We start from the raw sequence: 26953 nt of genomic DNA, 5'->3' as shown, positions 1-26953 counted from the left end.
GAAAATGGATATAAAAATGGGGATAGAAAAATGCATGGGCTCATTCTAACTAGAATGATTCTTTTTTTATTGTGGTTAAGTTTTATCTCACATTAAAATGAACTACCACACTACATCACGGACCTCCTCCTTTACTACTAAATTAATGAAAGAATCTCTTTGGGTAACCTTTCATCTTATCTGCAATATTTCTTTCTATAACTGCCTTTAGCTTCCCTAATATCCTTGTTAATGGTTACTCTCATGTTCTCATAGGCCTAGGTTAGCATTGGAATTATTGTCTTATAGCTGTTTTTATTTCCATTGCAACTTTTTTTTAATCTCCTTATTTACTCACTGCAGAGTTGTTATTGATTTCTTACTAATTCCAGATTTTGGAGTAAATCTGTCCTGCATCACGTGTAAAGTCCATGACTATAATATACAACTTTAATCTTGCATTTTAATATAGAAAAAGTGAATATTTAAATTAATGTCTGCATTGACAGGTCTATAGCACACTACTACAATAAGGCCTCTATTCCTAATACATCCAAGCCAAATCCAGACATCCTCACCAAGATGTGACTCATCATCCAATTGAAGAAGACATACATTTAAATTCTTTTTGACATAAACTGCAACCCCCTCCTTTTCTGTTCTGTGTATCCTTCCTAAAAAAAGTGTAACCATCTCTTTTGTACTTATCCACATCTTTGTTATTTATACACTTTTTTGTTATTGCTGTAATTTCACATTTCTGCTTTGGCCCTTTAACTATGGGTTGGAAATGTAATTACTAGGCATATTTTGTTTTTACATTACTGTTCTTCCCTTCATGCAGATTTCTAAACTGATGAGGAGATGTAGCTTATACTGGCTACCATTGCAGGTCACGCTCAACCCTACAGTCACACTAGGCCAATATACATTTGACAGTTAATCTAACATTCACATCATTGGGACATGAGACAAAAACTGAGATACATGTGGAGAATCCTAAGCCGAACATGCAAATTCTACAGAGACAGTAAGACACTTGTAAAAATGAAATTTTTAAATTGTAATTTTTACTAGGTTGCTTTAATTGAACGTGCTTGTTGTTTTGACTGAATTTAGAGTGATCATCAAAAAACAAAACACAGGAACAAATTGAAAAATCTTAACCATGTGTCACGCAGCTCAACTAGAGCTACTGTTGTGGGTGATGGTTTTAAAACTGAACCTTTCTTATTTCCAACTCCATGCTCATTTTTTCGTCTCCATTTTCTAATGCTAAGAAACTAGCCCATGTTTTATTCCATTCCTCATCAACTACTGTAACTCATTACTGGCAGATGCCCCTTCTAATTTTTTTTTTTATCACAGCTGCAGTTGGTTCTAAACTCTGCAGAAATAGTCCTCACAGAGACCTACAATAGTGAGTACATGGCACCCATGCTGGTCAGCCTTCCTTGGCTACTTGGACTGAATATAAAATTCTTTTGCTATCCTATAAAGCTTTAAAAGCCTTTGCACCAGAAAACTAGGTCATTTACCTCCTCAATCACTATATTCCTGTTTAACCACTAAGGTACACCGATTCTGGGAATCTTGTTGTAATTCAAACTAACCTGTGCTGACAAAGCCTTCTATTTCTCCTAGATTTTGGAACAACCTCCCTAAATGAATACGATCAGCTGTGTCAATCATTAAAAAAAAAACAACTTAAAACTCATTAATTCCAGAAGGCATTTAACATTCTTGATATTCTGATTCTTCTTTCAGTATACACTTTCTGTCCAGGTGTTCAAGATGATTTGTGTTTGTATCACTAATGATGTTATTTGTTTGGGATTTTTTTGTAGGATTTTGTACTTTTATACAGGTTTATCATTGTCTGTTATTCTGTTTCAGAGTTTTATGTTTCCTGTACTTATCTTTATTTAATGTTCTACGTGTATATGTTTTATATGTTGTTTCCAGTGTCGTATATGCTCTGCTGTTCAATTCGAATTTCTGTGAAGTGCTTTGGGCATGTGCTATATAAATAAAACGTGTTATCATTTTACTGTTTCATGCGCTATTCTCACATTCAGCTATTGTATTGGAAAGTGTATGTGGATGATGTATGTTGGTTGCACATAAAATAATCAACAATGTATAGTACGTTCGCATTTCGCAAATTACACCGAACTTTTAAGTCCCTTTTTGCAAAAAACAGCGACCCCACGTATTGCCAGAAACAAGATTACAACTAGAATGCCACGAAAACACTTGCATGGGCATTAAAGTAACTCGTTCTTTTCTGACCTACTTCATTCTGATGGGAAACGGAATGCTAATTTATGTTGTCATTGTTAAGGAAAAGTTGTTTAATTCGAATTCAGTCTTCAGTTTTTTTCTTCTGAAATCCACGATCTCATTCCTGGTGCTCCATTAAGCAAGGATGCCGTATAAAACAAGGACGACATTTGTTCCAAACAGCTGACGCAGCAGGTATCCACTTACGTCACATTTGTTTTTGTTATTGTCTGACAGCCTAGTCACAAACCCGCCGTTATAATCTCGCGAGATGTCGCTCTATTCGTTCGCAGCTCTCCGCTGTTAATGCGAAGGAAAATGAAGGCCGCCATATTGTTGTAGCAGCTAAAAGCAGCACCTGGGACCTCGCTGTAAGAGAAGCAACGAAAAAGAAAAAGGGAGATAGAGTGACTGGTGTTTGCTGCCACATTGAGCACTGACTCCATTTTTAGTTTATTTCCAACACTCTCAAAGGAACTGTGTGGAGCGTCTGGAGTCATCATGAGTGGGGGGACCCCATACATCGGCAGTAAAATCAGCCTCATTTCAAAGGCCGAGATTCGTTACGAAGGGATTTTGTACACGATCGACACCGAGAATTCCACTGTCGCGCTCGCGAAAGGTAAGTCGGGAGCTTGATGGAAAGTGAGAAAAATGGGGGAGTAGGGAGTCCGACTGCTTTGGTTGCACGCCTGTAGTCCGTGCGAAAAGATTCCAGAACGGACAAAGCAGAACGTTGCAAAATAAGTCTGCCCGGGGCAGTGTTAAGTTCTCAGTGACGTTCCTTACTTTGCTTATAATTTATTTTGGGTGTTACCGTTATTAACGAGACGACTACGGTAGAAAGAATGATGGCTTCTCAATTGCAGTGCACGCGTGGAAATGTGCAGGTGAAGCCCATATTTTGAAACATCAAAAGCATCATAACCGTTGAAGATTGTGCGTAAAACGTGAAAGAAATCGTGTTCTGTAAGTCACTTTTTTTGTTGATGTTACTTTGCTCCTTATTTGCTAGATATATCGTTATCTTCATCTTGCGAGCAGCCCTCCACGCGCGCGCCGATCTCTTTTTGTTTACTCATTGGAGGGGTTTAAAACTAGGCCGCATCCTGAGTTGTTAATAAATCGTGCTTTTCTGGAGCATTTTGTAGAATTGGAAATGGTGCTAATGTTAAAACTTGTGGAGCGTGAGGCTAGGAGATTTTTTTTACTTTACTCAGTTAAATTGTACCCCAAATGAACGCGTACAGAATTTCTATGGGTTCATGATAAAAGCCACGTAGTGAATGCAGAGAGCGAGTCCTCTTGACGTTTGACGCAAGCTTTTGATGTCTCCCTTATTGTAAAAAACTTGTTTCGTAGCTTCTTCGAGCATCTGAGGGGGATTTAATGATAACGCCATCAGCTGATGTTTAAGTTCTTGAGATCGAGCCCCACGTGACATCCGATTTAAAATAAAGTAGTTTGTTAATTATACACGATATGCCGATCTTGAGACTTGGTAACCATACGTTCTTGGGAATCATTTCAAACGTACAGTATTTGAAGCAAGATTTTTTTTTTTTTAAAGCAATTTTTGGGTTAGACTCCTTTTTTAATATCTCTCATTTATAAAGCTCATTGTTGGTATATAGGTGTGTGCATGTTTCTTTTTTATACAGTTCTACACCCTTGTTCCAGTTTTAACCAAATTTTACATACACGTCCTACTTTGTCAGGGAGAGACAAACTATTAAGAGCCTACAGTTTTGACTGTGGGATGATTTACGAGGTTTCCTTTTTAATATGGTGACATTTAAAGGCATTCCTTTTTTATGCACCATCCTGTATTTGAGCAACATGATTTGTCACCCATAGGAATCGTCTGAGACACATATTTTTAATTGTATCCGTTATTTTTGTCAAATTATTTATTTTTTATTTTTTTAAGGACTGATACTGATCAATTATTTCATGTTACCAAAACTGTTGGCTTCCGATTTATTCTGTAGCTGTTTTTATAATATACACTAAGCTCCTTCATAACCAGCCATATACAAGCCATATTTTCTTGTTAAAGTAGTGTTTTTATAATTAAACTACAGACCACGGTTATTACCTGTTGATTTTTCCTTTTTATTTTTTACTTAACATTTTCTATCCTGTTTATTCTAGACCAGGGTCGTGGGGAGGAATCGGGTTGGGCAGCTTGCATGGGAATCAAAGCAGCAGCAAACCCTGCATAGGGCACCATTCCTTTTCTATAGTAGTGCTGCACTATCACTATGCAGCTTTGCAGGCCAATATTATAGTGTGCTGTCCTCCATATCTCCATATCTTCCATCCATTGCTCCATTCATATTTTTTATCATCGACAGAGTGGTATTGCAAAGCGGTCATTCCTGACTCACAGCACCACATTCTACATGCTGTTTGTATATTTTCCCTATGTACACTTTCTAAATCCTGTTTGTATATTTTCCCTATGTACTTATGTATTGATTGATATTGATGTCTGTGAATGTTGTAGCTCAAAGACATTGTGCTCAGTTCTTTTATTGCCATATCCTTGGCAAGAGTGTCTCATGTTGTATTAAAAACATCAATAAATAATTTGTGGTTCTTCAATCTTCTCTTTCGCACATACTGCCCATTACATTTTTTTTTTTTTTTTTTTGGGTATTGGTTTATCATCTTCACCCGCAATGGCTGCTGCAAGCAGACAAATGAACAATGAATGTCTCCTTACTTTGACAAAATAGGACCAGGTTTTAAGGTTTTTCTTTTAAAAGGGACACCCATACCACTTGGCTCCAATATAACATGGAAGAGTTGGATTGTTATTTTAAAAAAAAAAAAAGTGTGTGTGTGTGCTTCTGTGTGTATGTATATGTGTGTGTATATGTATAAATAGAGATATATATTTTTATTTACCCTGTGTTGTAGAACATTCAGAAAACAATATTAAAACTAGAGATTCACCAATCAAGATTTTTGAGGCTGGTCCGAAATCCGCAAGTCAGAATCAGATTTATAATTTTATACCTCACCCATTCCAGTGTGTCATATGATCACTTAAAGCAGAGTCTGTACATATTAGGATTCTGTTAAGTTCAATTACATCTGTATAAGTTAAAGTATTGGGTGTTGCAGATATACAAGTATAATTTATATATTACAATATTTGCCTAACCCCAAAATAAATCTCATAATATGAATACAGAAATGTGCGAAATGTTAAGTCACAGCTCTAGCTTTATAAAGCATTTCCTTCAAACTCGGTTGTGTCTGGAAAAATAATCTTAAATTACAACAAATACACATACTGTACATGTGCTTGCTGCCACTCATTCACTTTTTGATGTCTCCTGTGTTGAGTATTTTATAGAAGCAAATTAAATAAAACTTTACTACCATGCTTAGTTCTTAGTTCTTTAAGAAACTCTGCTTCTCACAATGCACTACACTCTTAAAGACAAACTTCTAAATTACAACTGAATATATGAAGGTCCATCTGCAGAGCTTGCTGTTCAGGTCATTTTTTTTTTTTTTGATACTCAGAATGCAAGCTGTATGTTCTTACTCTCCCTCCTAAGAGATGGATTTAAACACTATTCTAGGCACTGTCTGCATGGGATTTCCAAAAGTAGTCGCAGATTCTTCACACTCTAAGCATTACTTTTACTTTTTAATTTATTGTAGGTTAAGACGACAGACCAATCTATACTTGCCTGGTGAGAATGAGTTGTGCGTGGCTGTGTGTGAATGTGTCCTGCAATTCAATTGTTGTGATATTGACTGTTTTAGAGAGTGGATTGCGAGAGGTAGGCTGGGGAGGTGGCGTGCGGGAGGACTCACACTTATTATTTGTGGGTTTTGCCTTGGAAATGCAAAAGTTAATTGAAAGAACAGTTTTTTAAATCTTAATTTGGGTTGGTAGTGAGGCTTGAGTTGTGAGATGTGCCAGTTAGCAAAAATGAACTGATGGTACTCGTGAGCACAGACCAACATCAATCACTTAACACCACTTGGAATGAGCCAGAATAGTTCTTGCACATGTAGGATACATTTTTTTTTTTTTTTGTGAAAATCCCTGAATCCATTGAGTGGTCAAACTTGGAAAGAACATTGAGCTCAAAGCAGAGTTCCAGATGTAACTTCTAAAAATTTGTAGAGGTTATATTACCTCTTGCTGTAACATCTCGGGTAATGCTACTTCTGAAAGAATCTACTTGGCTGAAAGAGTTTACTGTGCCTCCAAGTGTTCAATTATGGGATCGCAGGCGTTCTGCTGTTATAAATACTTTTTGTTGTCTATAACGTTAAGCTCCATTATTTTGTTATTAATGCATTTAGAATGTCACCTTTTCCAGTACTATTTCTGCTTGTTCTCCACAGTAGCATTACTGTTACCTAAAACAGATTTGGTTCCTTAAGTGGTTTTGCTGCTTTCACTGTGTTGTTGAAATTTGGCATATTCAGCTGTGTTTTGTACCTACTCACAAGTATCTAATCATATTAGTCTTTATAAACGTCTTTACTTTAAATCCACCATGACTTACTTTTTCATTACAAAATTTACAGGTCCTGACACTTAAAATGCTTCCAAACAGCAGTTTTTTTCTTCTTTTTCTTCAGCAGTTTTCGCACCCTCAGTTTAACATACTCTACTTCATGAACCTGGCAGCCCTTTCGTACAGTTAATAATAATAATACATTTTATTTATATAGCGCCTTTCCCATGCTCAAGGAACTTCACAGAGTTTAAGAAAGAATGGCAGGGTATACTGTATATAGCATTGTACTAAACCAGATAAATAAATTGTCATTCCAGATTCTGGGCGTTAAACAGCTGAAGGCCCTGTCACCCATGGAGTGTAGATTAGTGTGGGGCACAACAAGATTGCCAGAATCGGAGGACCTTAGTGGGTGGACAGGCACATAGTGATGGAGAAGGTCACTGATGTAGTTTGGCGCAAGGTCTTTTAAGGTTTTGTAGGTTATTAGTAGAATTTTCTATTCAATCCTGTAAGACACAGGGAGCCAGTGAAGGCGAAGCAGGATGGGTGTGATGTGCTCACTGCTGCTGGTCCGTGTAAGGACTCTTGCAGTGAGTTTTGAATAAGCTGGAGCTGTGATATAAGATTAGAAGGGACACCTACCAGCAGAAAGTTACAGTAATCGATGTAGGATGTGATAAAAGCATGGACAAGTTTCTTAGCATTAGAAAAGGAGAGGAAGGAGCGAACACGGTAATATGTTATGGAGGTGAAAGTAAGAAAGTTTTTTTAATGTGCTTTATGTGGGCGGAATAAGAAAGGGAGGAATCAAAAATGACACCAAGATTCTTTGCAGTAGAGGTAGGTCTGATGAGATCACCACCAAGATGGACTGGGAAGGAGCTGATTTTATTAAGTTGCACTTTAGTCCCAATTTGCAGGAGTTCAGTTTTGTTGCAATTTAATTTTAAAGAGTTTTGCTCCATCCAGGTGTTAATTTCACTAAGGCAGGTTGTGAACTGAGAAAGCTCTGAAGTTCCGCTATGGACATTAAAATAGAGTTGAGTATCATCTGCATAAAAATTATAACCCAGTCCAAAGCTACGAATAATATGGCCAAGGGGAAGCATATAAATACAGAAGAGAAGAGGGCTGAGGACAGAGCCCTGAGGAACTCCTTGTGTGACTGGCGCTGAGCTGGGTCTGCTGTTGCCAAGACTAACAAACTCTTAGTAACAAACAGCAGTGCAACCTCCACACCGCCGTGTCCCCACATGATTAATACATGCTTTAATGCATTTCATCTTGAAAATTCTATCCAGTATTTATCTTGGCATTCTAAATGTTCAGGGAACAGGAATATCATGAAGTGAATGTATTCTGTGCCTCCTCCGTACAAGAGCAAGTCAGTTTAAGAAGCACTTAGGAATGTAACATGGCTCGGGTAACACTTAACACAACGCCTTTAATGTGCTATATAACTTATGATGGGGTTTGAGAAAATCTAGTAAATGAAATAATCATTTTACGATTAAGTTTAGTTTGTGATGTTTAACTTTAATCTTGACATAAACGGCGAGAATAAAGTAGAAATGTTGAGAATAAAGTGAACATGTCGAGTTTATTCTTGTCATAAGTGTCGAGAATAAAGTGGACATGTCGCACTATTACACAGTACCCAGGTACATTACACTGTATTGGGAAAAAAAAAAATAAAACAAGTACAACTTGGCTTGCAGTATTATCCAGTAGTATAAAGAGTATTCACACATTTGAACATAATGGTCCACATCCGACCTTTTAAAACCAAAGTCTCTCAAGTCAACGGACGTGACTCCTCTTTTTTCGTCAAAAGTTCTTCTATGTAATCATGTTCACCTTTATCGCCATCTACAACTTCAGTTTCGGAATGTTCTCTGTCCATTTTCATCCCGCAATACATACAGTATACTACTGCATGTACTCCGTTGTATGCCTAGTTAGCGGTGCAGCAATGAAAAAGATCCCCCCTTGAATGGTTTTCCGCTGCGCCATGTTCCGAACATTGTTTAGGCAATTGAAACCGGTGTTGCGGTATAAGAAAATTCCATATCATAACAAAAATAAAAAATGGTTTTCGGTATGAACCGGTATACCACCCAGTACTCACAAAGGGTACCATATAGCAATTCCCCCACACCCCACTCCAGCCTATCTTGATTCCAGACCTTTTTTTCTTTACACTTTGTCCCTCCGTCATTTATTAGTGTATAGTGATTGAAGTGTTATGCACCTCTGAAATGTGTTATTTTTTTTTTAATATTATAGAAATGTTTCTTTGGAATATAAGTATAGAATATTTAATTATCCCAAAACAAAAAACCCAAAGGTTTTTAAGTCGAAATGTTTTTTTTATTGGAAATATAAATGTGTTTATGCAGTACGTGATAATGGTACAGAAATGGCAGCTTATCCAAGATGCATTTAATCTTTCCGTTTGCAAGCTTATTAGCACATGATAATATGTTAATTAATTTCTCATGTTGATTAAGGTGTAATACTCAACATTCCTTTAAGTTTTCCTTATTTTTTGTGTTAAAAATGTGCTTTGAGTTGTTACATTCTTAACAGTTTTTTTTAAACTTTGCTAGCTTCCAGCTAAGTTGTATGTTCTTATTTTGTATGTTTGTTTATTCTGTTAAATTATTTATTTCACTTTTTGTTGTGATTATGAAGAAAGCATTCAAATGATATTCGTCATGCATCACATTGTGTAGCAACAGGGTCTAAAACCTTGACTTTTATTTTTAACCTAAAATCATCAGTCCGATTAGCTGAAAGTGATTTTATTATATTTAAGGTTTACAGTGCATTATGATTTTGGTAAAATGCAAACTTAAAGGGAAGTTCTATAGTTGATACTCAACATCCAAAAGCTTGATTCTTTTGCAATGAGTGGAATAAGAATGGATTATTGAAAATTGTACCCACAAAACCTATGGAAATAAAATAATGTATAGTTATGTTGTGTGCCATTATTCAGATTAGCTGGTATCAGTTGTGCAGGGTCAATTTGATGCTTATGTTGTCAGAGGAGCATTTTATTTATGGAGGTGACAGCACAATCAAACAGCCTATATAAAAACCCAAACTTGAATATCTTTTTTTACTTGCAGCCTTTTGTATACTGTACCATGACAAATGAGTAACTTGCAGTGGCATTTATCATGTGCTTTTGAAAATTTGTGTAAACAGTAGATTGTTTTATCTTTAGCCCTGTACTGCAGAAGTTGTGGGTGTTTTCATAGTGATTTTTTTTTATACTGTTCTGAATTTCTCTGCCAATAATTGTTTATCCTTGGTTGTTGTTGATTGCTAAGTATGTCACTCCACCATAGAGAGATTCCATATTGCTGCATTTCTTTTCTGCTACAGTTTTCTAGTACTGGGAACTCCCTACAAGACATGCTATTAAAATTTGTCCCTAGTCAAAGTCGCTCACATTCTTAAGCTTGAGCATTTTTCCTGTTCTCCAACATATCTTCAATAACTAACTGTTCACATGCTGCCTAATATCCCACATCATTGTCAGGTGCAATTGTAACAAGATAATCGATGTCAGTTACTGTCATCGGTTTTTTGATGATGTAGCTGATCGGTGTACATATTTACTGTAGTTCTCTCATTATTATAGTCAGTGCAATGGAAGACACAAGATGTTTTACATACTGTATACCTGGATTGTCATAATACGTTGGTTCAAATATTATGTATTGATAGAACACAAAAAATATAATTTAATGTTAAAGTATACTGTATATACTTTTGTTAATGCACAAGCTGAAATTGATATCTTTTCAGGCTATTTTCTTTTTTTTTAACTAATATTATGTTAATCAAAATGAAATTGATCTTTGTTGGGAAACAGAACACATAACTGTTTGGTTTAATTGAGGATTGTTTGGGACTAGCACTTGTCTTTGCAAAATCAGGTACAAGACTTGAACTTAACCAGAGAGAATCACAAACTTGTGACAAGGCCCACTTTGGCACACATTAAAACAGTACTTTAAAAGGTATGTACCCTCTTGAAAAAGGGGATTTAACAAGAGGGAAAATGACTGACAATTTAGTATTGGCACTGGTATAAATTACAACTTTATGGTCATTTCTGAGTGCACCATTTATATTGTCATTCAGTGTAAAGCATGAACTTATAGCACATTGTATATTTTCCTCTATTTAATAGCTTATATTTACATTTTTTGTGTAAATCCTGCTTTTTTGTGTTTCTAATTAGCATTTTGCTTTTTAATATTAAATGTGCATTTTACTTGCTTTTATTTATTTCTGTTCTTCCTGTCAAAACACATGCTACTTTAACAGGAAATGTAGGTTAAATATTTAAGTCGGTAGCAGTTCACATTTTAATACAGTCATGTTATTTGTAAATTTATAATGTCTTTTGATATGTAATATTTTGGTTAATGTAAAAACAGTAAAACATTAATCAGTTTTAATCTATGGATGTTTTCATGTATGATGCTTAATCTATAAAAATCTGGATAATTTAAATATTGACCAATTATTTATATACTGATTATTTTCAAATATTAGTGTTAGATTTCTATATAATAGTGAGATTAAGTATTTAAAGCTATAATTTTAATAAAGGATGCTTTAAATATAGGAAAATGTTTTTCATATGGCAAATACATGAAAAAAGTATGTAAAAGTGTAATCTGCACTATACACTCATTCAGATTTAAATTAAGTCTTCTCTCTTTTTTAACCTAATTCAGTATATTAACATGGAGTTTTCTTTTCATTGCTAAATGCCCTTATTTCTTCAGTGTAATTCAATTACATCTTTTAGTAAATTAAAGTAAAATTCATAGAATTGTGTTTGGCGAAGCTGAAGCAGGTGCTGGGATGTCAGTGACTATTTAAAGACTATTCTTGGAGAAGTCAACCGAAGAAACCAAAATGGATTCTTTCTGTGTTGTTTTAAGGGTGATATGTACTTAGGTAGTGAATAGTTTCACTTCTAATAACCTTTTGGGGTTGAATTTGTAATTTTTTTTTATGTACTAATTGAAGCAGGTATATTTGATATATTTTGATGGTACACTAAACAAAGTTCTGCTAGGCAATAGTATGTACAGTAGTTTTATTTAAAGAAGTAAAAAAAAAAAAAAACTTGAACATTTTGGAAGGCAGTTATAGGTACGTGCTGGCAGTTGTATGCTTAATGAGTATTTAATGCGTAATGTCCAGAATTACTTAAGGTAACGGTTTGCTCTTACTTATGTGTGTATGTTCTACACAGGGTTTTTTTTTTCCAGATTCTTGTGTTGCAAAGATATGCTCCAATCTGTGTAATCGTAAGTTGTACTAAGCTGTTTGCAAAATAAATGGATGAATGGTTGGTATTGATCACCATTCCACCAACACTCCTTGCTTTCATTGAAGTCATTAAGCTAAAGTCTTTTGTTTTGGAGTATATATTCAGAAGTGTTAATTGCTTTAATCTTAAGATAACATATTGGTTATGAAAGGATAATGCAAGTGATTAAAGGTTTTATCATTACATAAGTTCATTTCAAAACAATAGTTTATCAGTCTGCAAATTTTGCCCTGTTGCACTGTGTATTGGGGCTGCAATTAATTATTTTGGTAGTCGACTAATCGTTCAATTTATTTCTCGACTAGCAAAATACCGCGCTTCGCAGCGCCGAAGTACTGCCTTAAAATTTTTATGAAGAAGAAAATTAAACCTTTTTAAACTGAGGGAAAATATACCAATAATTATTTGTTATGGATCTCTTTGTATATCACATTGTCATTTCGGCCCTCCGGTGGTAATATGACCAAGCTGTGTGCTGAGCTTACTCTTGAGCATGCAACGTACAGTTGGCCATATGAAAAGTAATCTTGTCTCAAATCTCACAGCTTGGATTGCTGCTGTCATAATTGGTTTGAGTTTCATGGTTTGTTATAATCACGTTAGTATTTGCAGGACTTGTGTTGAAGTGACATTCGGCATCTGACACGCATTGTAAGCATACAACCGGTTTCATAGATAGCTTTACATCCAGCTTTTGAGAGCTTAAACATTCATAAACATCAAAGTGTCCACTACTCAAATCGTCACCTGTGAATCTAAGATGTTTTAAGAGGCATTGGTGGTTGTCCAAAGGTGTAAAATATTTGGCCTTTTCGGTACACTTGAAAGCGACAATCGAACAATTCAGGGGCAGCTATCAACTCACATGCAGAACCATAGGTGAAGGGCTTAAGCATTTCACTCTTATAGTGCTCCTGTGTAGTATAATTATCTCCTGTACCGTCATCAGTCCACACCTTGAACCTGTCCCAGTCATTCAATACATAAGACACACTGTTGCTCTGGATATCAAGAGTGGACCTAATATGTCAGTGCAATATGTAGCACAGAGAATGGAAAAGGTAGGTGGCATATCCGGGCATGGAAACCACTCCGTAAGTGACAGTTCTTTGATCGATGGTGATCACCTCGATAGACATGTTAATGGGGGTACGGTTGGAACGTTAAAGGAAATGGGTACCTGAACAATGTAAAATAAGTCTAAAATACCTACACAATTACTATAATCGTAATAAACGAACAATAAAACAACTGAGAAGCCGTGGATTAAATAAAAAGGCTGTAGTTATCAGCAGGGAGACATGAATCCCGTGGCGAAGCAAGGAAGGGAATGAAGAGACTGGAGCGACGGATGGCCTTATATAGGCAGGCAGCCAACAACGTGGGAGGTGTGGTGATGGGGGACCCAACGCTGCCTCACACGGTGACCGAACTGCAGGCTATGTACGTATATATGTACGTAAGTAGGATTCGGTTAGCGTTGGGAACCCGCGTACCAAATTTCTTGAAGATGGGCCCATAAGTAACAAAGACCGTTGGAAAGTTTAATATGGTGGCCAACAGTGGCGTCATACCACCGAAATAAGTACGTACATCGGTTTCAGTTAGCGCAGGGAAGCCGCCTACCAAATTTCGTGAAGATGGGGCCATAAATAAGAAAGTTCAACATGGCGGACGATGTCAACCGTTACGTGTAGAATTTCAAAATCAAACCTGCTTAACTTTTGTAAGTAAGCTGTAAGGAATAAGCCTGCCAAATTTAAGCCTGCTACATACACGGGAAGTTGGAGAATTGGTGTTGAGTGAGTGAGTCAGTGAGGGCTTTGCCTTTTATTAGTATAGACTAGCAAATACCCGTGCTTCGCAGCGGAGAAGTAGTGTGTTAAAGAAGTAATGAAAAAGAAAAGGAAACATTTTGAAAATAACGTAACATGATTGTCGATGTAATTGTTTTGTCACTGTTGTGAGTGATGAGTGCTGCTGTCATATATGTATATACTAGCAGAATACCCGCGCTTCGCAGCGATGTCATGTGTTAAAGAAGTTATGAAAAAGAAAAGGAAACATTTTAAAAATAATGTAACATGATTGTCAGAGTAATTGTTTTGTGTATTTGGCGCAGCGCCAAGTTGTTTTCGGTAGCTGCATCAGAAATACACACATATATCTATATATATATCTATATATATATCTATATATCTATCTATATATCTATCTATATATCTATATCTATATATCTCTATATATCTATATCTATATATCTCTATATATATATATATATATATCTCTATCTCTAGATAGATATATACATATATAGATATATCTATCTATCTATACACACACACACACATTATATATATGTGTGTGTATATATATATATATATATATATATATATATATATATATATATATATACATACACATGTGTGTATGTTTGTATGTGTCTATATGTTTGTGTATAGGTTTGGTCACTGACTGCAAGGGAAAAATAATAAATTATAGTCTATAAGTTATTAAACAGTAAAACATTAACGTTTTAAGAAGTACAGGTACATTGAAATTACATTTTCTATGTGAATGTTCTAATTTGTGCCTCTGGTAATGTGCCTTACAGGCATTTAAAGAAAATTAGTTTTGTGTCCTCTGCAGTGTTAAGAGAGAGAGGCTTTGGTTTGGGATAAAAGGAAAAAAGGTGTAAAGAAAGGAAAGTTGCCTTTTTCTTTTATATAGTATAGAGAGATGTGTTCGCTGACGTTATGATCGCCTTTTGGGACAGTCGCGTGGGTCTGTAGACTGGTGAGACGCCCCGCCATTAATCGGCTGTGATAGCACTGTCAGTCCTCCACTCGTTTGCGTGTCTTCATAATCCGAGCTGAGGACCTCATAATCGTATACGTGCAAAAGAAAGTGTGAGTCGCCTTAATATTATTTTGCCGTGGTGTAGAAAAGGGGTCCCGTGTTTGCATTTGTCTGGGCTATAGCGCAGGGGGAGGATGAAAATAATTAAAAGTGCTCACTTTGGCTTAAGGCAGAAGCGCAGTCAGCGTCTCAAAGGCCGGCACAGCTATGAAACGCGCGCTGGCTGCTCGACTTTTGCTGGGCCGGAGACCCCAGTTTTTGCAGACACGTTCATGATATCAAAAGTCTCAGCGCTCTTTGGAGGTCATTCATATACATATACATATACATGTACGATAATTCATAAAGCTTAAATTGGTGATCTGTTTTTCTGTGTTAACCTCCATATTTTTTCATACTTCTTCTCAAACTAAGGTGGTGCGAGGGTAAAATGAATCGGGATGCGCTGATCAATGTAATCGGTATACCAGGAAATCATGCATTGACAAAAGCTCCCCTTTGCTTGTAATGCAAAGTGTGATTAAATGCATTATTTTTAACGCTGTTATGGAATACATGCATCGAAGCTTCTCAGCTGTGCTTGTGCTAAGAAAAGGAAAGATTTTAAAAATAACGTAACACGATTGTCAATGTGACCTTTTGTAAGTAGTGCCTGCAGGATTCAGTGTGGAGAAACTGTGACAGCGTGTGTATTAACTTGTGGATTTTTCTGTGAATATTTGGTGGTAGTCTGACGAAGTTGCTTCGGAAGACGGCGTTAGCCAGGAGCTCAGCTCAGAGCGAAATGAGATGAATGGGAGGGGAGATGATGACGAGACTCCCCCACCCGCCTTAACTGTCAATCCCCCACAAACGCAGTCTCGAATTTGCATAAGCACACCCTTCACCTACAATTTTAACTTGGTTACAAAGTGATCAAAATTCTCGCTTATATCCCGCCCTCTCATTAAACTTGTATCCCGCATTACCTGTGGGCATGTGAAACGCCAGCGGTAGCCTGTCTATGAACTTCATTTAAAGTTTAGGTTTACACCTTGCTTTCTTTCCGAGGTAGCAGCACTCATGAATATGGTAGTAAATGTCACTCGCTCGCTGCTTATTGTTTCGCTGCCTTCTCAATTATATAATGCATGTTTTCATAAGAGCTTTTTGGAGGTCTTCCTGGTTTTCTACGCACGCGCTGACAGTCAGTTCACGTGATTACGGGGAGGCGGATGATGTCACACTAAACTCCCCCCACGTCTTTCCAGCTCAACTCCATTACAGTTAATGGAGAAAAATACCTTCCAGTTATGACCATTAGGCGTAGAATTTCGAAATGAAACCTGCCCAACTTTTGTAAGTAAGCTGTAATGAATAAGCCTGCCAAATTTAAGCCTTTTATTAGTATGTATGTATGTATGTATACATACACACATACATATACACATACATACATATACAGTAATCCCTCCTCGATCGCGGGTTGCGTTCCAGACCCCCGCGATAGGTGAAAATCCGCGAAGTAGAAACCATATGTTTCTATGGTTATTTTTAGATATTTTAAGCCTATATAAACTCTCCCACACTGTTTATAAATATTCCCCGCAGAGTTATACAGCATAATCTCTTTGTATTCTCTTAGATATTAGGTAAGATTCATTGAAATTATGTATATAAACACACTGTTTATATATAGTAAAACCTAAATATTATTTTAAAGATATTGAGTGTCTCCGATATCACATGTTACAGCCATTACGATAGACATGCCACCAGCAATAAATACGTACAATGCAACAAAAATAGTATACAGTAAATGTGTGTACAGTGACACTAAACGACGCATATGTACTAAGTACTGTAAGTAGAAAATTAATTATGGTTACTTACCAACAATGACACGATGACTTGTCCGATAACAATGAGTTTAATTTTACTGCACAACAAAGGAGAGCGTTACAGCCCTTAAAGGAGCCACTTCAGGCGATTGTGTAGCACTGCCGTTGTTCTTCTTCTGGCAGTCTTCAATCCAAATCCCTAAAGCAGATTCCATCCAGACTACTGCCTTATTATATCCACTTACAACTCGTTTTGCACCCTGGTTAAAAGGACACTGCGGCCGTAGATCTTATATTCCTTTCCTACTTTTAAATAAAAAGAATCATAGCCTTCAACAATTCCAAAACGCTTACCTTTTCGCAATCGCTAACATCTTCCGCTTTGCGCTTGGGCACGGCCCCTGAAGCAGTAGCAGATCGTTTTGGAGCCATAATGAAGGGCTTGACTATGCACAAAGATAAACACAAAAGAGCACAACTCTTTACACAGCGAAACACGCTGATGCTGAATGAGCGAGACGAGACTTCCTGGTTAACACTGCATTCAGCAAGCAGGAACTTAACTGCGTGCTCTGATTGGTTAGCTTCTCAGTCATCCGCCAATAGCGTTCCTTGTATGAAATCAACTGGGCAAACCAACTGAGGAAGCATGTACAAGGAAGTAAAAAGACACATTGTCCGCAGAACCCGCGAAGCAGCGAAAAATCTGCGTTATATATTTAGTTGTGCTTTCATATAAAATCCGCGATAGAGCGAAACCGCGAAAGTCAAAGCGCGATATAGCGAGGGATTACTGTATACATACATACATACATACATACATATACACATACACATACACATATATGCCAGAATCCATCAAGGAAGAAAAATGAAAAACATTATTTGTACAAAATCTTTATTTATCCATTCCTAAATAATTAAATGGGCAGGCTATTTCGTATCAGTGCAATACGCTGTTTGTTAAAACGGATGACTCCGGCTCTTATGTGCAAGTCTGCGTGGATGATATGAACTATCGTATCTGTTCAAGCTTTATTTAAATTTTACATAGAAGGAATTTTTATTTAGTCGACAGAAATATCTTTGGTAGGAATGTAAGTTAAATGTAGGCATCGTTGCATAAATTTTTCTTCACCTTACAAATGTAAAGAGTAAATTCACCTTACATTCCAACCAAAGATATTTGTGTCGACTAAATAGAACTTGAAAGATATATTTTTTCGAATGTGATCGCGCAATTCACATCGACTTGACGCGCATCGAGCCCGCGTGCTATTGTGGCTTTGCCTGCGTGCCTCAATAAGTCACCTTCCCCTCGCTCTTTTTTTACCGTTCATCTAATGAATACACCGAGTATGACTTTACCAAAACAATCATTGATGGCGAATTAAGTATCCATTATTCATCAAGCTTCAATTGGTGATCTGTCTTTCTGCGTTAACCGCATATTTTTTCATACGTCTCAAACCAAGGGGATGCGAGGGTAAAATAAATCGGGAAGCACGCGTACATACGCAGTGCACCCTTCGAATCAAACCTGGACGTCGGCGCTAGAGGCGAAGCCTCTACCATTGCGCCACGGCGTGTGGTTTGTCTATTTGAGAGTATGTAGATCCGGATATGTATGCATGTATGTATGTATGCATGCATGTATGTATGTATGTATGCATGTATGTATGTATGCATGCAGTTGGAGAATTAGTGATGTTGGAAAGTTCAATATGGCGGCTGACAGTGGCGTCATACCACCAAAATAAGTACGTACATTGGTTTCGGTTAGCGCAGGGAAGCCACCTACCAAATTTCGTGAAGATGGGGCCATAAATAAGAAAGTTCAACATAGCGGACGCTGTTGACTGTTATGACCGTTACGCGTAGAATTTCGAAATGAAACCTGCTTAACTTTTGTAAGTAAGCTGTAAGGAATAAGCCTGCCAAATTTCAGCCTTCTACCTACACGGGAAGTTGGAGAATTAGTGACAGTTGGAAAATTCAATATGGTGGCCGACAGTGGGGTCATACCACCAAAATAAGTACGTACATCGGTTTTGGTTAGCGCGGAAGCCACCTACCAAATTTCGTGAAGATGGGGCCATAAATAAGAAAGTTCAACATGGCGGACGCTGTCGATCGCTATCGACGTCGCGTAGAATTTCAAATGAAACCTGCCCAACTTTTGTAAGTAAGCTGTAAGGAATGAGCCTGCCAAATTTCAGCCTTCTACCTACACGGGAAGTTGGAGAATTTGTGAGTGAGTGAGTGAGGGCTTTGCCTTTTATTAGTGTGTATATATATATATATATATATATATATATATATATATATATATATATATATATATATATATATATATATATATATATATATATATATATATCACGGAGTAGTCTGTTAAAGAAGTTATGAAAAAGAAAAGGGAACATTTTAAAAATAACTTAACATGATTGTCAATATACAGTAACTGTTTTGTGAGTGTTATGAGTGTTGCTGTCATCAAGGATTTGATTATCATTATTTCTTTCAATCAGGTTCGTATTTGTAGGATGTGTTGTGTTCAAGTTACATTCCGTGGTTGTCAATCGTTGTAAAGATAACAGGTTTCATTCATCGATTTGTTTCTTACTGCATCAATAAACCGCTCGTCTTCCTCTTTATCTGAGACGTGACACACTGCATGCACGGTTTTTTTTACACTGTCTTCCTTTAATAGGAAATTGACTTTTTCCACCGTTTGTTTTGTTTCCGCAGTAGCTGCACTTATGAATATGCTTGTATGTATCAGGCTCTTCATATTTTTTTCCTGCCTTCTCAATTGTGTAATTCGGTTTTTGTTCAGCACTCTTAGGAACCGTTGCCTTTTGTCTGTGCACTGATTCATTTCACGTGAGCGGCTCGGTTTACATGCATCGAAGGTTCCCAGCTGTGCTGGTGCCATCTCGTGCGATGTCCACGGCTGTATTTAATGTTAGATAAGACCCAGCACTTTAAAGTTTCTCTCGCAGTTTTGCCGAGTTTGTGCCAGACACCACCCTGACCATCTCATCTTCTTCTGCATAAGCACAGTCCTTCACCCGTGAATATTTAGTGGCAGTGTTTCTATTGGATTGCCGCTGACGGACGACCTTATAACTCCGCCTCCCACGGGCATCGAGCAGAAGTCTATTATAATATATGGACGAACAAATAGGTTCCAGTTATGACCATTACGCGTAGAATTTCGAAATGAAACCTGCCCAACTTTTGTAAGTAAGCTGTAAGGAATGAGCCTGCCAAATTTCAGACTTCTACCTACACAGGAAGTTGGAGAATTAGTGAGTGAGTCAGTGTGTGAGTGAGTCAGTGAGGGCTTTGCCTTTTATTAGTATAGATTAGTCACCATTATTTCATGCCTGACTATTTTGATGCCTGCGACCTGTGGTTGCACATCCTGTTCTCGCTCCAGTGCATGTCTTACCTCATCTCATCTGTCAGCCTGTGAATGTCACCCTAATGTCTCTGCATTAACACAATTAAAATTAACTAGCCAACCCGCATCAGGCTGCTTTTTAAATGATTTTTAAGCACAGAGGAAAAAATAAACATTTGAAAAATCCGTAATTTAATAAACCACCAAGAAAAGTAACATTGCAACAATGCACGCTATGAACCAACATACAATTGTTCGTGACTGAAAACCGGAGGAGCGCCGTCGCGCCTTCTCCTTCCAAAGCGAAGGACGGGTTGAATGGCTCGTTCAGTATGCACTGCCCGCTTATGTGCCCGCCCCCAACTCCCTACCTGAGTCGCTTTCGTCTGTGTACAGTCCACACGCACCTGTGAGTCACGTTGACTATTAATTTTCCAAACACCGCCTCAGTCGGTTTCCACATTGAATTTTCATTGCTCTTTGCGTTTCCGGCTGCTTTTTTATATATAATCCACCAAGTCACACGAACATGGGGTTTTACAAAGGGTAGGGACGTAATCAGTGCGAGCGTATGACCCGCACGTACTGGGAATTTCTCGTTCATGGGGAACAATTGCAAGCCACGGTCTCCATCACGAATGGGGTTCAACGGCTTACCTACACCTCCCCGCGCCGGGTAGACACATGTTGATCCATTCAGTGTAGCGCGCGTGCAGTACCGGACATACAAGTGCATCACAGACCTGTTAATGCTCAATCTCACGTGGCTGAAAGCCACTTGTTCCTCTAAGAACTTGGACGCCGACCGCTGTTGGGTCGTATAACTATTTGGCAGGCGGGAGTCTAATTCGTTTTCGGAAATAACCAGCCAAATCGCTCCACCAACTAAGAACTGCCATGCACCACCACCACCCACAGAATTGAGAAAGAGCTATCAATCTGTCAATCCTCTTTGGCTGCCTTTCTATATATGTATAATCCACCAAGACACCCGACCACGGTAGTAGCGAGGTGGGAGGGGGGTGTGTACAAAGTGCAGGAGCATCTAAGAAGACGCATGTTTGTCGCGGATGCGATTTGCTGTATGTAGCGTGTAAAACAGTTTGCTAAGCTGCACGCAGTTGTGCGTCCTAACCGAAAACTCGTTTTTTTAAAGACTGCTCACTTCATTGTGTTTTAACCTCAGTTGTAAAGGAATGTTTTAATGATCCCATGGGATACCACTCGCAAACAGTTTTACACGCTGCATATGGCGATTCACCTCCGCGAGAAACATGCCTCTATTTACAGTCAACGTGTGGGAGGGGGGTGTGTACAAAGGGTAGGGACGAAAACAGTGGGAGCGTATGAGTCGCACTTAGTGGCAATTCCACGGTTTGCAGCCCGAATGGGGTTCAACGGCTTACCCATGCCTAGACACACGCTCAATCTCGTGCATAATTATTTATTGAATGGTAAACACTTCTGGAAAGACACAGTTGTCTAAAACAGGTTAGTTTGAGAATACAACAGTAAGTGAATGAAAAGATGGAACTCTGGAGAGAGCAAAATACAACACATTAGTGAACCCGTGGCATAACAAACGCTGCATAATTATTTATTGATGGTTGAACACTTCTGGAAAGACGCAGGGACACCCCTCCCAAACTGTTCTACATGCCGCATACAGTGATTCACATCTGCGACAAACAAACTGTTTTACACACTGCATACAGCAAATCACATCCGCGACATGATTTTTCCTAGATGGTCCTGTTGCATCCACCCTTGCACTCGAAGCATACACACTGCCTGCTCATGTGCCCGGTCTCAAGCCGCGTCCAGCCTCATTCTCGAAGCATACACACCGAGAATGCTCACAGAGAAACTCACGGAGAGCCGTCCACCAGCTGCCTGTGTGTGTGCCTCTGTCTGTCTCGGCTTTCTCTTGCGCTGCCTCTGTGTGAACCGGTCAGGCACAGAGAAGGTCAGCTGCTGACCGAGCGTCTCGACTGTTGAAGGGTCTGCATTGAGCAGGTGAGACGGTAATGAAACAGAGGCACAGGGCTTATTGGTTTTTATTGGTCATTGTGCTTTAACCTCAGTTTTAAAGGATTGTTTTAAGGATCCCATGGGATACCCCTTGCAAACCGTTTCACACGCTGCATATGGTGATTCACCTCCGCGAGAAACATGCCTCTATGAACAGTCAACGTAGCTCGGAGGTACATGACATTAACCTGACCTGCACTGCATGTGGCCTCTACGACAGACGAACATAAATGACGCCATTTTTTCTGTGTCGTCGCGTCCGAGTTGGTGGGCGTGGCCCTGCTAGTTGTCGTCCTATCCAATGGTCTTGGAGTTGGTGGGCGTGGCTCCTTCCTGTGTGCGCCATAGGTGTCTCACTTGTCGGCGGCTTAGTGAATCCACGCCCCTTCCGCCGTGCTTTTCATGGTTGTCTTGCCTTAGTGAATTTTATATATATATAGATAATAAATAAAAATAACCAGTGAAACATATGAATTTGAAAACAATCAGATGTTTTTATATTTGTGTGACCATCACAATAAAATTGAAATACATTAAACAATACAAACTAAAGTGCATATAGTCTTTAAACAAACAATTGCATTTAACTTAACTAAAAAATACATTGTTAAAACTGAAATGTTTTTTTCATTTTACTAACTATATAATGTGCAAAGATCAAATAAACAATTTCACAAAAGGCTCAAGGACGCTACAGTAGCTTCCATGGAGCAGCGGTAGGAATTGCTGACTTATAATCAAGAGTCCCCTGGTTCGATCCTCACTACCTTGTATATTTACCATTTTGAGTAGTGTGCTGCTCTTATTGTTAATATTCTACAATAAACACATTTGATTTGTGTCTGTAACAGCCACTGTGTTAAATGTATAGTACTTGTAAAAGTTACTTTTCTTTTTTTTTTTCTTCACTTTTATTCGCTCAGTAACAGTCACGATACATACTACCACCCCTCGGGGATCTGACGCTGTTACTTTTTATCTGACACTGGGAATAACTGTAGATGTGAGTGGTGTTTTGAGACAATCGAACTGGAAATTCTCTGATCTGGATGGATAAAAGCTGACACACACACAATGGCGAATCTGCTTTATTTGTATCTCATTCCTTGATTTTTTTTTTTTTTTATCACTTCATTTTTTTTTTTTATTCAATTTTATTGAGTGTTCCTGCTTACGCTGAATTAGTATTTAGCTCATGGCCTGTGATGTCAAAGCTGCACTGACAAAAAACAGATACATATGATATTTGTAATTATTCATTTTATGACCTTATAGTACATTTTTGAAATCATTTTGGCACGAATATAACATTATTCATATTCATTCGCGTACCTTATTTCAGTTGTTATCAGTGGCCATGTCCCCGACTTCCCCCCGCACCACATGATTATGTCCAGTCTACATAGGACTCCAGGACAAGAATGTTCTTCTGCAAGGTGAGCCAAGAACGCTCTTTTCTTAGTGGATCCCGTACATGCCTTGCACAGTATATATGCTTTGATTGCCACTAGGTCAAGCTTGTTGACAAGCCGGGGGAAAAAAAGAAAAGGACAAATATATATGACATTTCGAAGAATTCATTGTACGACCTGAATAGTACCAATCAGAAAACATCATCGCACTAATGCAATATTATTTGAAAACAAACAGATCGGGTGTAAATTTAATTGTAAAAGTTTGCTTTTTTCACTTTTTTCTGTCTTGTTCACGCTCTCCCTCCCCTCCTTATCTGACCCTAACTAACTAACAGCAGCATAAATTCTCAAGAGACGGCGGCATCACAGCTCAAGGATGCTTGCGTTTCAGATGCTCATGCATCACGGTGGTGCTGCCATTTAAAGAAAGCTCCACTTTACATAATCTGCATTCAGCTTTTTTTTTTCTTTTTCGGTGAAGTGCTCCCACACTTTAGGAAGTTTGTGTCTCAATTTTTTCCATCTCCTTCCCCCTTCTCAATCTGACTCGCCATTGCAACCACGTTTATTTTTCTCTACATTCTTCTTCTCCTCAGATGTTCTTTCTTCGTTGGTAGGACTGTGTGCAGTCTTGATAAACAATAACAAACGATACTGCCCCCAGACGTTCATGTAGTGCATTGTAGTTATAAAAACAATATGGTTCTTTGTGATTTGAGCCTCTATTAAAGGTTGTGTTTGGCACGTTGACAATAAAAAAAAAAATGTCAGTTTATCCAAATAATTGAAGAATGTTGTGCAGTATGTCACAAGCACCAGCACAGAGGAGAGACACTGTTCTCAGACTAGACAAAGCATGGCAGATGCTGGTGGACCTGGAAGGCTGTTGGACTTCCTGAAAGAGATCGTACCAACCACTCTTCAGCCAGATATTATGTGGTCTGAAGTGGAAAGGTTCCTCAAGGTACAACCTACCATGAGTAAGAGGACATGATGGCAACCCATAAAAGAAAACCTTTCAGGTACACAGAGTTGGCAGCAGAGTGCAATGGATGCTGGCTGGAAGGCCATAAAGATCGGATACGGGGGCTTTGTTAGCAAAGCTGTAGTAGTTTAACTGCTACATGGTGCAGACCAGATGGTGTCAAACTTATGGAAATCTGTATAGTAACTGGAAGTGTAAACAGAGAGCCTGCTACTAGCTGTGGCTTTGAAGATTGGAGAACATTTGGGGGGTGAACACCCCTCTGAAGGCACCCACTGGAGGTTCCTAACTGCGCCACTGCTCCCCTGTTAGGAGATGTGCTGGAGTAGGGGGTAAAACTGCTGTAAATGGCAGCCTCTAGCTGACCCAAGAGCACTGGCGGAGGTGCGACAGGCAGTAATGCCAAAGCAGCAAACAACATTCTAACCTGTACACTGGTCTGACAAGGTTAAAGGACGTTTTTATAGATAAAGAAATGGCACTGAACAGCGATATAGAAGTATAGATAGATATATATACACACACACACACACAAAGGTCAGCTGAATCTGATGAATGACTGCTGTGTGCAGCTTCCATTTTGTTAATGGTGTAAACACGCTGTTGGGATAGCAACTTCCTTTCCAGGAAACAATGTACAGATGTGCACACACAACACAAGGATTTGTGCAATTTGTTACACATAAAAAAACAAAGTGTACATTCACATGCATATTCATTTGGTGCATATTAGGGCTGGCAGAATGTCACTAGTTGAATATAATTTGAATTTATTTAAAAAAAAGCTGACATTCAGTTGCAAAACTACAGTTTTACCTGAACTAATTCTGGCATTCAGTTACTTCAGACACACATTACAAAGCTGTAATATTTTTTGCAGATCTGTGTTTGCATTTCAGCAATCAGCCAGTTAAGAATTTTGAATGGTTATCTTATTTAGTAGTTTTTTGTATACTTGTATCCAAGTGTACTTGGAGCAGTTTTTCTAAACACTTTTCTGGTGCCCCGAAAGTATCATTTTGCATTTGATGCTCTCCCTTTCACTCTTCAGAGACCCTGGAGTGTTGTTTAATGCTAAAACCTTCATATTGAAGTAAATGGAAAACAAAAAGGAAAATAAGAATTACGAGTTCTTAGAATGCTTTAAAATCCTTACTTACTAAAAATCACACATGCAGTGTTCTAAAATGAGTCTCTGTCTTCTGTGGCTGTCAGTTTGACACACAATTTCTAAAACAATGAGGTGTAATTAAAAGTATTCAGGCCACCTTTATTAATATGTTACTGAATTAGTAAAGGAGAAAAAAGTAGACAGATTGCAGACCCTGATTTGAAGCTATGACTATCCAGTAAGCCACACAGGAACAACTTTTCTTAGTGAATCTACAGGTAACGACAGCCTTTCTATTATGAATGCCAAGATATTAACATTACCATGCAGCTAAACCTCAAAAAAAAAAAAAAAGACTGCCTTTGACATTTCCGCTCTTTTGTACTTTGTCTATTCTCACCCTGTCACTGTCTTACTTTGCCCAGCAGGGGGCGCTCACTCCATGGGAATGAGTTTTTTTGTGATGGAGGCGTGTTACTTAACCCAAATCAATATAGATGTAACATAAAACATAACATAAAAGACAATACTGCTCCCTAGTCATACACGAGAAATAATAATCATACAGGAGAAATACGTTTGTTGAATGTCGGCTCACACTGCAGATAGTACAAAGACTAATGAAGCCAGTGACAAGACCTGGTTGGGAGCGGGGGCCCTAGGAGTGGAGTTTGTCGGTGTCGTCATTGCAGATGTGGAAATCATTCTCGGGAACAGGTAGTGATGTCTTCCATCCGTTCGTTGGCTTCAAAGGTGTGCCAAGCAATGTTGCAAGGTTTTATACTCTTTCTAAATGTGAAGAGCCCATTTCAGATGACATGCATTTCCAAAGAAGGCAATGATGCTTAAATATGGATACAATTCCATGCTGATTTAACAGATAGAAATCCCATGGTTACAGTGGTTCAGTCTGACTGCACACTGTCTTATGTCTTTGTCTGTCTTTTTGTCATATTGCTTGCTTGGCAGTGCTTAATCTAACTGTATCTGCTGTACCATATATGAGAAACAAAATAAATTTTCTTGAGAAACAAAATCAGTTTTTCATATAGCATAGAGCACAGTGACATATTAAACGTATGCTTACACATTCTTACATACCTGAATTCTTCATGAGCCTCCTTAGGACAGTGACCCATAAAATCGGCTGTGAAAAGGAGCCTAGATCCTAATGAACCAGTTTTTTCCCCCCCTACT

The 26953-nt window shown here is 38.2% G+C and overlaps 1 protein-coding gene across 3 annotated transcripts in view; it reads left to right on the top strand.

Moving 5' to 3' along the window:
• The first annotated feature begins 2540 nt into the window (after positions 1-2540).
• The window catches only part of LOC120535612 (protein LSM14 homolog A-like), a 93757-nt gene continuing 69344 nt past the window's right edge, over positions 2541-26953 (top strand). For 2 of the 3 annotated variants that reach the window (XM_039763562.1, XM_039763560.1), the window contains exon 1: positions 2542-2884. In XM_039763562.1, coding sequence (XP_039619496.1) covers positions 2764-2884 — 121 coding nt within the window. In that variant the 5' untranslated portion in view covers positions 2542-2763. Of the gene's footprint in view, positions 2885-26953 lie in introns of all 3 variants that reach the window. The other variant, XM_039763561.1, reaches the window with a different exon arrangement.

This window comes from Polypterus senegalus, chromosome 9 (genome assembly GCF_016835505.1).
Source record: "Polypterus senegalus isolate Bchr_013 chromosome 9, ASM1683550v1, whole genome shotgun sequence".
NCBI lineage: Eukaryota > Metazoa > Chordata > Cladistia > Polypteriformes > Polypteridae > Polypterus > Polypterus senegalus.
Note: the sequence above shows the minus strand (reverse complement) of the source record. Positions and strands in the feature narration are given on the sequence as shown.